The following is a 12,954-nucleotide window of genomic DNA, read 5'->3' on the forward strand; positions in this document are numbered from 1 at the left end:
ATTAAACAATTAATTCTCTTGGTCTAAAAGAAGAAAACTAAAAATTCAGTGAATAGGACAGTTGAATAAATAAAAAACATACTTTGTTTTTTAATTACTGTACTTCAATTCAAAGGATGTACTCAGTTTAAATTGAAAATTGATTAAAATATCAGCTACTTTGCTTATTGTTTGTAGCCTTGGAGAAATTGCTTACTTCTTTGAGATTTAATTTTCTCATCTATGAAATGAAGTTAATAATGCTACATAAGGTGGTTATAATTATTAAAATAAGCTCATCCAGTAAGGATGGCGTATAGTATCCAGTACCTGTTAGCTGTCATTTTATTTATTACTACTCCTACAGCTTCTTTGCACAGCTGAGAACTGGTAAGACTCAAAATTGTAAAGTTGTGAGTTCTTTTTTAAATCAATGTATAAATTAAATGCGATTTCAAGTATAATATACTCAGAGTTGAAGTTATGTTTCTTCTAGAAAATAAATACGAGCAGTGCCTGGGTGGCTCAGTTGGTTAAGCATCTGACCCTTGATTTCAGCTCATGTTGTGATCTCAGGGTTGTGAGATTGAGCCCCACCCACATCAGGCTCTGTGCTTAGTGTGGAGTCTGCTTAAGACTCTCCTCTCTCTCTGGCCCTCCCCACTGCTTGTGCACATGCTCTCTCTCTTAAAAAAAAGAAAAGAAAAGAAGGAGGAGCATAGCAAGGACAGTTGCAGAGGGAAAAAGATAGAATGAAGGGAGCCCTACCAGGTTTTTAAAAGCTCAGGTCATGATCTCAGGGTCCTGGGATCGAGTCCCGCATCGGGTTCTCTGCTCGGCGGGGAGCCTGCTTCCTCCTCTCTCTCTGCCTGCCTCTCTGCCTACTTGTGATCTCTCTGTCAAATAAATAAATAAAATCTTAAAAAAAAAAAAGTAATGGAACATGGTAATAATATGTACCTGTGCAGGGACAGACAAAGTATTAGAAGAGAGTGTGAACACTTAGGCCAGTGTAGAAATGAGAATTTAGTAGCTGATGATGATTAGTGTATGACAGTGGTGAGGATATGATGGTAATAGTGATGACATTTGATATTATAGAATAGATGAATTACTTAATAAGTGGTCTTGGAAAACTGTCTGACTCTATGAGGGGAAAAAGAAAAAGGAAACAAAACTGGATTTCCTACCTTTTTTTGTGGCCTCCACATAAACTCTAGATTATCAGTGAACTGTAAAAAGAGAATATACAAGGTCAATATATTTATTATCTTGAATATGAGGAAGTAGTTTCTAAGCAATGAACACGAGCTAAAAAACATAAAGATATGAATAAATTTTACTTTATGTAATTTAAATTACACATGGCAGAAATAATTGTTTTATAAAATTAATAGGCACAACCTGGCAAAAAAGTATATTTGTAACACACATGTCAAGGGTAAGTTTCCTAAATATACAAAAATACGTTAAAATCAGTAAGAAGTAATGACAGTGACAACCTAATATAAAAATTGACAAAATAGCATGCCATTTATAGGAAGAAAAAAATAGAAAAAGCAACCGGTAGAAGTTTGAAAAGATTCTTAGTCTCACTTATAGCTGAAGAAATGCAAATTAAAGCAACAGGAGGGGCGCCTGGGTGGCTTAGTGGGTTAAAGCCTCTGCCTTCGGCTCCGGTCATGATCCTGGGGTCCTGGGATCAAGCCCCACGTTGGGCTCTCTGCTCAGCAGGGAGCCTGCTTCCCTTCCTCTTTCTTTGCCTGCCTCTCTGCCTACCTGTGATCTCTGTCTGTCAGATAAATAAATAAAATCTTAAAAAAAAAACAACAAAAAAACAGGATACTACTTTGAAACAACTGTCTGGTTTATAAAAATAAAAAGCTTGGGAGTAACTAAGTGGCACAGTCAGGCATCTGCCTGTGGCTCAAGTCATGATCTCAGGGTCCTGGGACTGAGCCCCACGTCAGCCTCCCTGCTCAGTGGGGAGCATGCTTCTCAACTTTCCGGAACTCTGTAACTCGCCCTGCTTGTATGCTCTCTCTCTTTCTCTCTGACATAAATAAATAAAATCTTTTAAAAAAATTAAAAAAAATGAAAAGATTGATGATGTCTGGTGATTTTGGAGTATAGATTGGCACTGTTTTTTTTTTTTAATTTTAATTACATACAACTTTGGGCCCAGGAATTTTATATTAAAGAATTTTTCCTAAAGATGTTTTAGTTGTAAATAGTCTCTGCTGGATGTACAGGGACATTTATCACATCATTGTATAGCATTGCCAAACTAAATAAGACCCAACAAGCTAAATGTCCTTTAATGGGGATGGTCTATGACAAATTATGGTATATCCTTTTGTACTATGAAGCCATTAACAAGAAGGTGATAAATTTACATAGGAGTATATGTGAAAGGAGATATTTATGAAAAAAGCAAGTTGTAAATCAGTTTATCAAAATAAGATCTTTGTATAAAAAAAAACCTTAAAAAATTTATATCAGTGCTTATATATAAGTAGAAATTTTGTCCAAGAATAACCTAAAATACATAGTAACTATTACTTTGGCTTGGGGGAAGGAATATGGAGAGTTGGGGAATGACTATAACTTTGTCATTTTAGTTTACACTCTGCTGTACAGTTTGGATTTTTTTTTGATATGTATACTTGACAGTATCAAGCAAATAAAGATAAAATAACTTTGGAAGAGGATCATTTTCAGAGTGAGAGGGTATTCTGTCTATAGTTGTTCTTTATGGTTATATGTGTATGTACATGATTATAAATCCATTACTGACTTATATTAGGTGAGGACATACTTAGGAAGCATTGTAGTAAACTATATATTGGTGTAGCTGGGATCCTAGGATTTTTTTCTGCATTCTGCTGGGCATCATTGGGCTAAATTTGAATTCTGACTGTATACTCTTAGGTCTCTTTCTCATTTCTTGTCTTCTACTACTTTTCGTTGTGTTCTTGGAGAGGATGGAGAAGGGTGTCCTTTGGTAATGGAAAAGAACAAAAACTTAACATTTATTGTTTTGGTTTATTACATTGCACTTAGTAGATATGACATCTCATCTTTGCTTTTGCCTCCAAGGTCCTCGGTTAGAGGTAGAGCTTATTTGTGAATGACTACACCTGATTTTCCAGTCTGCCCAGCAACTGAGTAGAATTTTGTAGATATGGTAGCTAAAACTGAACATTGGCCAGACACCGGATAAACTGTCCTGGTTGATCCCTGATTATTTGTATCTTAAATACATATTTAAAGTTATTTTAAACTTGTAAAGATATTACTGTCTCTTCTAAAAAATCCAAAAGGAGACTATTACATTATAAATTTGAGGAATTTATTTTTCTTAGTTTGTGGAGCTATTAGTGGGTATAAGAAGGTATAAAATTCCTGGGAAAGAGAGCATACTAGTCAGGGGCTAAAATGCTGGAAAGAATAAAAACCTCTTCCCTCTCTTCCTTTTTTCTATATTCCCTTTCTTCCCTTTTCCCTTACTTTCTTGAGAGCTAGTCTTTCTGTAGGCAGTATTATCTCTAAATAGATGTGGTTTAGTCTGTGACAAATTCTTCTTCTGTGCTTTTGCTCTTTTCCCCAGACTCTACTTAATCTAAATTAAATTGGATTATTTAATAATGTGACACAAACATGAAAGTTAATCTTAAAGGAAAGAAGTCTTAAATCACCTTTAAAGGGCTGTATTTATATATGTGGTAAAATGGAACATGGGAAGAACCCAGTTTATATTTCTTCATACATGTTTAATTCTGTGTCTGTTTTTTGTAAAACCTATGCACATACACACATATATGAAAATCTTCCTTTTCTCTTTCATACCGCCTCACCTGATGATGAGTATTACAAATTGTGTGAAAACAGTAGAGGGTTAGTGTCTACTATAGGGTTTTCTCATTGTTAAGATTTAGTGAGTATTAATAGTTGTCTGGGAGTACTTACTAAAATTTCTGATTCCCTGGCTCTACTCCCAGGGTTTCTGATTCCTTAAATTTAGGGTGAGCCCTAGGAGTCTGTACTTTAAACCTGCATCCGAGTGTTACTATTCTAGGGCTTGAGTAGATCAGTGTAGTACTTTGGCCAGTCACTGGAACTAGGTATTTATTACAGAAAACAATTGCCAGAGTTCATAAAGTGGTTCTGTGCGTGTGTGTGTGTGTATGTGTGTATGTGTGTCCGTATCTCTCTACCTACCTACCTACCTGAGTGTTGCATAGTCTTCCAAAGGCTTTGCAAGGAAAATAGAAAACCCTGGAAGATTTATGATTGTTCGATTAAATTCACAAGTAATTATTGAGCCCTACAATAAGTTTGGAGATGTTAGTAGCTACACTAAAAGACTTACCTGTGTTAACACTCTTAAAAAACTCATAGCTATGATTCTCCTTTTCTGACACCTTCAAAAAAAAAAAAAATATATATATATATATATTTTGCCTTTTGTATTATTTCTGCTGTTGATTAAGGAAAACCAGGATTGATGAGTGATTCATATTTTATCTTTTTCATTAATTCAGAAGTATGATTGAATTGATAAATTTATATATTATCTGTCAGAGGGTTTGGAGTTTGGATACTGTATGGTGTTTCAAATGGTCAATAAGGATTTTTTTTTTTTTTTTTTTTGGTGAAAATTTTAGTGTATTTCTTTTCCCAGGAAGAAATTGTATTTGGAAATGTTCAGGGGAAATCCTTTTTGGTTAAATAGCCTGAAGGAATTTAGATACTTAACCTATGTGTATCTTTGGATGCTATTGTGTTTGTGCATAAGGGTTTCTGGATTTCTCCATAGCAGTCTGTGTTTACTTTGGATACTCTCGTGTTTGTGCACATGGGTTTCTGTGTATTACCATAGCAACAATTTTCTTTTTCTTGAGTTGTAAACAAATTAAATTTTCGTAGTCCAGCGTTTATCACATCTACTGAAATTCTTGACGTTCTTAGGCAATGAAAATAACAAAAGGAATTCGAGTGATTTAATTTTCATAAATGTTTTCTTTATATTACAATCATCATATAGAAACTCTAGTATATTTAGTAACAGGCTGATTTTGTATGCTTATAAAGAAATCAAGCACTTTATTTCTTGAATCTTGATCCTAGACAGTGCCTCCTTTTCACAGGGATGCTTGATAAATCCTAAGTAGATAGAATATAAATGGAGTCAAGTGATATGATATGAAGTTATTTGTAATGCAGATACGTTATTTATTATAATGTTTTGTGATAGCATGGTATAAGGAATTAAATAAACTTAACAGTGCATTTTAATAGTGCTTTATAAAAAGCAAGAATATTTTAGCCCCCAAGATTTTTCTTTTACCTATGTTTTATAAATTATAGCAGAAGAGCAAGACAGATTCTAGAAATTTTGAAGACAAAAAGTTGTTTCCCTCTCTCTTATATAGCCCCTTTTAGGAATGTGAGAGCTGTACTAGCTTGGAGCTTTCTGCTTTATTCACATTTGTATTTAAAATTACTCTAGTTTCCCATTTCTAAAGAAAGTGGCTTGTTACGGGCTGTATAGTCTTAATTTTCAAAATACAGTAAATTTTCATGCACTACACAATTTAATTTGCTGGCTAAAATACTGACTTTAAAGTTTAGCTTTTGAGGTGATAAGAACTCTTTCAAATATAGGTGCACTTTATGTAATTAGTGCCTCCTTATGTGGATACTTTTAACTTCAATGGCCTGATTTTTCTCTTTCATATCTTTAATATTCAGAGGAAGTAGTTTGTGATTTTTTTTTAATAAAGAAGTTTTTAAAAACTTACATAAGGGATCATGACGTCTGGGGCAAGAAGAGGCCAGAAGGAAATAGAATATATTGCTTAAAGAATCAAAATGAACAGTTCACATACATTGGTGTTTGTTCATTTTATTTGTGCAAGAGTGCTGGTCATGTCAGAGGTATTTTGAAACGGTTGGTTCAGTAATTTGGCCTACTGTCTTTTTTTCTCTATAACAGTTTTTCTGTTTTCTACTACACCTTGCACATCCACCAATCCAAGACACCCTATAGGTGAGTATTTTTCTAGTTATCAAATGGCATCACTTGTTCCCAAGACAGTTGCCGCTTCACTAAAACTAGGCTTTATTTTTCTACTCTGAATCTGGTTAATTAATTTCACAGAGTGTATCTTATTCCACAACTTTAAAAGTTACCAGCAAACTGCTGAAGAACGGTTTTTACATTATGGAAAAATCACGATAGAATTAAACTTTTTTTCTGAATTTTTAAATACTGTTTTTAGACTATTCTTTTCGAATTTTCATTACAAAAAGCTGGAGAATTAGAACAGGTTGGCTATATGTTTAAAGAAAATATGAAAGTTTAAATATTCTGAGGTTACATGGGGTAAGAAATTAAAAGTAACACTTGTTTTATTAGTGCTTTTGAAGTTTTCTAGAAATTAAGGATGTTTTTGCTGTAAAGGTTTAGGAGAGAAATTTTGAAAATAGCCCCTGGGTATTGATACTGCATGTAGTTGGATTAATTATGAAATCAGGTAATTATACATTCATGGACCAGAAAGCCTAAGCCTTTTTAATTTTCTGTATTTGTTTTAGGCTTTTTTCTTTCTGGCTTTTCCCCCTTTAGCTTTTAAAATACAATTTTTAAAAGTTCTACTGATAAAGATACTTTCCTAAAGTCTTTGGAAATAAGTTCAATAGGATATCGTGTTCACTTTGTTAATTTGGGAATATTGGATGAAGAGAGGAAAGAAATAGGAAAAAAAAAAAAAACAAAAAAAAACCAACCAACCCCAAAACCCCTCAACTCCTTTAGAGTTGGTGATGCTTTTGTTTCTAGTTCAGCCTTGCAAAGGAGTTTAAAACACCTGTAGTACTGCGTTATTTAACTTCTGGCTCTGTAAAGTTTTTTATCACTTAACCTTCTGTTGCTTTGCCCTTATTTTTTCGTACTATAGCAGCTAGATGTTCTCAACACATTTCTGGAAAATCTAACCTACAAGTATTAGAATGAAAGGCTACATTTTATATTTTTTAAAGGCATGTTTTCTCATTTCTCCTTGGGCATGTGGTAACTTGCATGGCTGAATTAGGTGGTTAGTTTTGTGAGGTTTCTCAGTAAGCTGTATAGCTCATTAGTCTTTTTCATGTAATCACACTTTTTTCCCTGCTGACTCTCCCTAGTTTTACCCGCACAGAATGGGAATTGGAAAGACAAAAGGCATTGCTCACTGTCTTACACATACCATCCCTGATTTGGGTGGCATGTAACAATTTTTTTTTGTGGGGGGGATTAAATGCCTCACTTGCCTTTGTGCTCCTGTGTGGTTCTTCCTTTTGCCAATATTTATGCTTGTTTTTCTCTTATGAATCTTCTACAAGAACTTTGGAAAACAATAATCCTTGGATTTTCAAGATCCAGGATAAGAGGGTGCGTGTTTGCAGAAAAGGTCAAAATTTGAGAGTCCTGGAGTTGTACTGTACAACTGTTCTGGATTGGTGGATATGCAAATATTAAAGGAAGGGAAGGAGCAAATATTACTTTTGATGTGAGTGATCATAACATCTACATTTCCAATTTGGGGGAAAATTTTATTTCAGCATCTTCCATCTGGTTTATTAAATTGGCAGTACATTTTATTTTACACAGAATGTTTAAGCTTTATAAAATGTAGCATTTGAAAAATTCATGCAAGTGGTAGGCTTACTCATTAAAGAAAAATAATCATTTTGATTCTTAGGAATGTTTCTTATAGTCCTGATCATTTGGAATATTAGATTAAAAAAAAACTAGATAATTATCTCCCTATCTTGCACATTACACAGGTTAACTGAAGCGTGTTTAAAATAAGGCAAGGTAGTAGAGAATTTTAGAAATAGAATTCTGAAATTAGAGAAAGATATTTACATTTATTCTTTCACTTGAAAAAGTATTGAAGAGATGCCATATTAACCCACCAGAATTTGTTGATGGGCTCTTGAGCTGTTGTTGGTACATACGTAAAAGGGCAGTAGTTCTGCTTGGCAGCTTCCTAATAGCCAACCTGGTCCTTATTGGCATATGTTGGCAGAGTGCGACTGAAGCTACGGTTAGGACTCTCTTTAACACCCGAGGAAACTTGAGTTTGTATTTTCTGACAATGGGAGTGTCTCAGAGCTTTTTGCTAATTTATTTACTGCTCTTTAGCGATGTGAGAGTATTTTGTGACTACTTTATGGAGGATTGAATTAAGGTAATAGGAGGTAAACAAGTGGTTCAGCAGGTAGTTCATTAATTTTAAGCTCTAGGGTGGTACATTGTGGTAAAAATGTTTGTTTAATTCATATATTTAGTGATTTTAGGGAATGTGCACAAACATGGAAACTATGTCTTCCTTCTCTTCTTTGTGCTTACTGATACATCATTCTGACACGGGTGACATAGAGGTGCATGTTTATCTCTTTATTTGCAGCATATTTTATACTGGTGTTTTGCTTTATTATCTTTACTTAATAAGTGGAGCAATTTGATACCTTTATACTATCAATAAATACTGAATAGGAATAACAAAATAGCAAAAAACCCACACCCTTCTTTTTTTAGATGGGGCAAGGGTAGATAGAAGCTATTATGTGAGACTTGTATATCACATCTTGAAAGGCTTAAATATTTGAGCTAAGAATAATTGCAGTAACAGGCCTGACACATTTCATGTATTTGGGGGTTGCAGAGTAAACTTTAGAATAATATCAATTTGAATTTTTAATGCCAGTTCTTTCCTTAATTAGATTTTTCGTGAAGCTCGAAGAACAGTACCTAGTATTGTTTACATGCCTCACATTGGTGATTGGTGGGAAGCTGTCAGTGAAACTGTGAGAGCTACTTTTCTGACATTGCTACAAGATATACCATCATTTTCACCTATATTTTTATTGTCTACCTCTGAAACCATGTACAGTGAACTCCCTGAAGAGGTAAGAACTGATTAAATATTTACCTTATAGTTTCAAAATAGTTGATCTTATAAATTGGACACATTTAATTTATTTACTAAATTTAACTTATTTTACAAAATAAATATTGTTTAGATTCATGCTTTGGTTATACCACTTATTAGCTCTGTGATTTAAGAAAGTTAGTTAATGATTTAAGTTTCACTTTCTTTTTTGGGACTAATGATAGATTTGTCACTGTTACTGTGAAGATTGAGATGATTTATGTTTAGACCAGAGCCCAACATATGTATGATATGTACTATAAAGGCCTAAGCTGTATAACAGTTCCATTACAATTAATCTTCTTGTTCTTACTGTCTGGTAGATTGTTTGCTGGGACTCGACCTTTCAGTTCTTTCCTTGGTAGCATTATTGTTAATTTGACTGTCAATTCTGCTGTGTGTAGTTTTCAAATCTGTTTTTGAGTTCAAAGCCAACTCATTTCATGTATTAGAAACAAAGGTAAAATCACAGAAAAAAAATAGTCAACTTGTGAATGAAATTGATTTTTAAAAAATTGTGTTTTTAATACACTAAGCTTACTAGGTCTTGAAATGATCACCTTTAGAAATGCTTAGAAGTATTTTGTCTGGGTGACAGTTTATATGAAAGTTTTGCATGTTTTAAATGCTATAATGTAAACTTTGATTATGTAGAATTTTATGATTAAGATACCTGTTTACTGAGGTCTTTTTGTTTAGCACTTGTTAGCTGTCTTGTGATTTTGTAAGTAAATATATTAAATTTAGAATAATTGATTTTTGGTTATTCAGAATCTGATATTCTTTTTTTTTAAAGATTTTATTTATTTATTTGACAGAGAGAGAGAGAAAGATCACAAGCAGGTAGAGAGAGGGGGGGAAAGCAGGCTCCTGGCTGAGCAGAGAGCCCGATGTGGGGCTTGATCCCAGGACCCTGAGATTATGACCCCAGCCGAAGGCAGAGGCTTAACCCTCTGAGCCACCCAGGTGCCCCCTGATATTCTTAATCACAATTAATCACAATTTTTTTTTATCATAGGGGCCAAAAGTTTAGTAGAATGCTATATGTAGTAAGAGTAAGAAAAATGAAGTTGTACCAACTTACTAGTCTTTCAATTTTAGATAAACCTTTGACTCTAGAATAGCCTCAGTTGCCTCATCTATAAAATGTGGGTAAGAGACTTCTTGGTATAAGATGGTATATGTGAATTTATGTTGGAAACCACAGAGCTATAAAATGCTTAGTATATAAAGTAGGTATGTACTTGAAATTGATTTAAATGGATTGAACCTGAACATAACCTAGAAGCCACTTGTAAAAATTAGATCCTCACTGTGAAGTAGTTTCATTATAATTTTCTAAGAGATAAAGAAAATCTGGGATAATGAGGGTTCTTCTTAGGAATATATAATTACGTGTTCTTTTCCTTATATTGTCTGAAAAATACGTAAATAAAGGTTTTATGAACCCATTGTTTTGATACAGCAATTTTGCCTACTCCTATTTTCTGTTCACATATTGATTTCATTGTTGGTTTAGTTCTTCTTTTTTTTTTTTTTTTTTTTAAACTAAGCTCCATGCCCAGTGTGGAGCCCAAAATAGGGCTTGAACTCACTACCCTGAGATCAAGACCTGAGCCGAAATCAAGAGTTAGACGCTCAACTGGCTGAGCCACCCAGGCCTACCTGTTGGTTTAGTTTTTTAAAGTTAATATTATATCATACAGATTTTCAGTAGTGCCATATTGTTGTCATAATTTTTAATGAATTCAACTTACTCGTTTGTTTACTAGTACCGTTAATTAGTAGCTAAAATATTAAAGAGTTATTAATATCGAATCCTGAAATTTCACCTCTTTTTTCCCATTTGTTTTCTCTGTTCTTTGCCATTATTAACCAAGTAGCTAGTAAAGCTATCATGCATATTCACATTTGTGGGGAGAAGATTATGAGAATTCTTAGACTATTCATTACATAACATGTTTTATACTTACTGTTCTTTGGAAATCCTTCACTACCCCTAAGCCTTTCATTTAAATTTTAGCTTTGCCATTAGAATGCTTGCTTTTGAGGTGACAAATTGAGATAGTAGTGAATAATAGTTAGCACATATTGATAAATATCTGATGAATAAATGAAAAGCATAGTGTTGCAGACTAAGTAACTGTAGGTTAGCAAAGTGCCTGATCTGTAGAATAGACAGTGTGTGGCAAAAAACCCAAGTGATTCTAAAAGAAGGAAACTGCCAGTTACTAGAGTGCCTTTAAGAAAATACAGTGGGGGAAAAAATAGTGGAACAGAGAATGATAGGGGAAGGGAGGGAAAACTGAATGGGAAGGTCATTAGAGAGGGAGAAAAACCATGAGAGACTCAAGTATAGGAAACAAACAGGTTTGCTGGAGGGGAAGTGAGTGGGGGTTGGGGTAATGGGGTGATGGACATTAAGGAGGCACGTGATGTGATGAGCACTGGGTGTTATATGCAACTGATAAATTATTAAACTCTTTATCTGAAACTAATGGTATATTGTACATTGGTTAATTGAGTTTAAATAATATAATAGTGGATAATTTAAAAGTAAAATACAGATTTTAACCTGTCAAGTAGGCAGATATAAAAAGAGGTTGAATAAATCTCTCAAGGGCAGTCTGAGTAATAGATTTAAATATGTACACATATTTTGACTCAGCAATACCATTTATAGGGGTTTATCTGAAGAGTTTTTCACAGACTAACACAAAGATTCAGTGCAGACCACACACAAAAAATAAAAAATATCATAGCCTTTATTCATAGATTGGAAACTGTCATATTGTAGAGAATTGGCTGAATTATAAATTTCTTCCATGAAACATGATGAAACCTTTAAAATATTGATGTAGAAAATAATGTCATGAGGTCCTGGCTCAGTTGGTAGAGCATGTGACTCTTGATCACAAGGTTGTGAATTTGAGCACCATGTTGGGTGTAGGGATTACTTAAAGATAAAATCTTAGGGGTGTCTGGGTGGCTCAGTGGGTTAAGCCTCTGCCTTCAGCTCAGGTCATGATCTCAGGGTCCTGCATCAGACTCTGCTCAGCGGGAGGCCTAGTTCCCCCTCTTTCTCTCTCTGCCTGCCTCTCTGCGTACTTGTGATCTCTGTCAAATAAATAAAATCTTTAAAAAAATAAAATAAAATAGAACAAAACCAAAAAAGAATTAAGTTACCGTGGGGGTAATGTTTTTGTTTTTAAGATTTATTTATTTATTTATTTTAGAGAGCTTGTGCAAGCAGGTGTGAGGGGTGGGGAGGGACAGAGGGAGAGGGAGAGAACCCCAAGCAGACTCCCTGCTGAGCACAGAGCCTGTCATGGAGCTCCATTCCCTGATTCTGAGATCATGACTTGAGCCGAAATCAAGAATCGGATGCTTAACCCACTAAGCCACCCAGGCCCCCCCTGGGGGAAGGGTAGTGTTTTATTAGTAATATAAAACTACTTTCTTTTTGTAGGACAAAGTAATAATTTCATCTTTTAGAGCTCTTTAGCATTCTCTTGTAGATGTTTCTTTGAAGGTACATCTCTCTCCTAATCCAGTAGTTCCCAAAGTAAGTTTGTACTTAAGGCAGTACATTGGGATATTGAAAAAAACATTAGAACTTCATTTGTCTTGGGGCACCTGGGTGGCCTAATGGGTTAGGGCCTTTGCCTTTGACTCAGGTCATGATCTCAGGGTGCTGGGATCAAGTCCCGCATTGGGCTCTCTGCTTGGCGGGGAGCCTGCTTCCTTCTCTCTCTGCCTGCCTCTCTGCCTACTTGTGATCTCTGTCTGTCAGATAAATAAATAAAAGCTTAAAAAAAAAAAAGAACTTCATTTGTCTTCATATTAAGTATTTTGTGTATATAGGTTTTATAATAGAAAAGATAATATTAGTAGAATAGTATATTTAAATAGTGTGTTAAATAAATGTACCAGAAGAGATATTTTCAGATTTTTTTTTACTGATGAGATGTTAGATAAAAAAATTTGGAAATCA

At 34.3% G+C, this 12,954-nt stretch overlaps 1 protein-coding gene across 2 annotated transcripts in view; it reads left to right on the plus strand.

Moving 5' to 3' along the window:
- ATAD2B (ATPase family AAA domain containing 2B) overlaps nucleotides 1-12,954 on the plus strand; it is a 147,729-nt gene that overhangs the window by 94,888 nt on the left and 39,887 nt on the right. For both annotated transcript variants that reach the window (XM_044262002.1, XM_044262001.1), the window contains exon 19: nucleotides 8,752-8,937. In XM_044262002.1, the coding sequence (XP_044117937.1) occupies nucleotides 8,752-8,937 (186 nt within the window). The remainder of the gene's footprint in view (nucleotides 1-8,751; nucleotides 8,938-12,954) is intronic.

The sequence above is a fragment of the Neovison vison genome, chromosome 8 (genome assembly GCF_020171115.1).
Source record: "Neovison vison isolate M4711 chromosome 8, ASM_NN_V1, whole genome shotgun sequence".
NCBI classification, from domain to species: Eukaryota; Metazoa; Chordata; class Mammalia; order Carnivora; family Mustelidae; genus Neogale; species Neogale vison.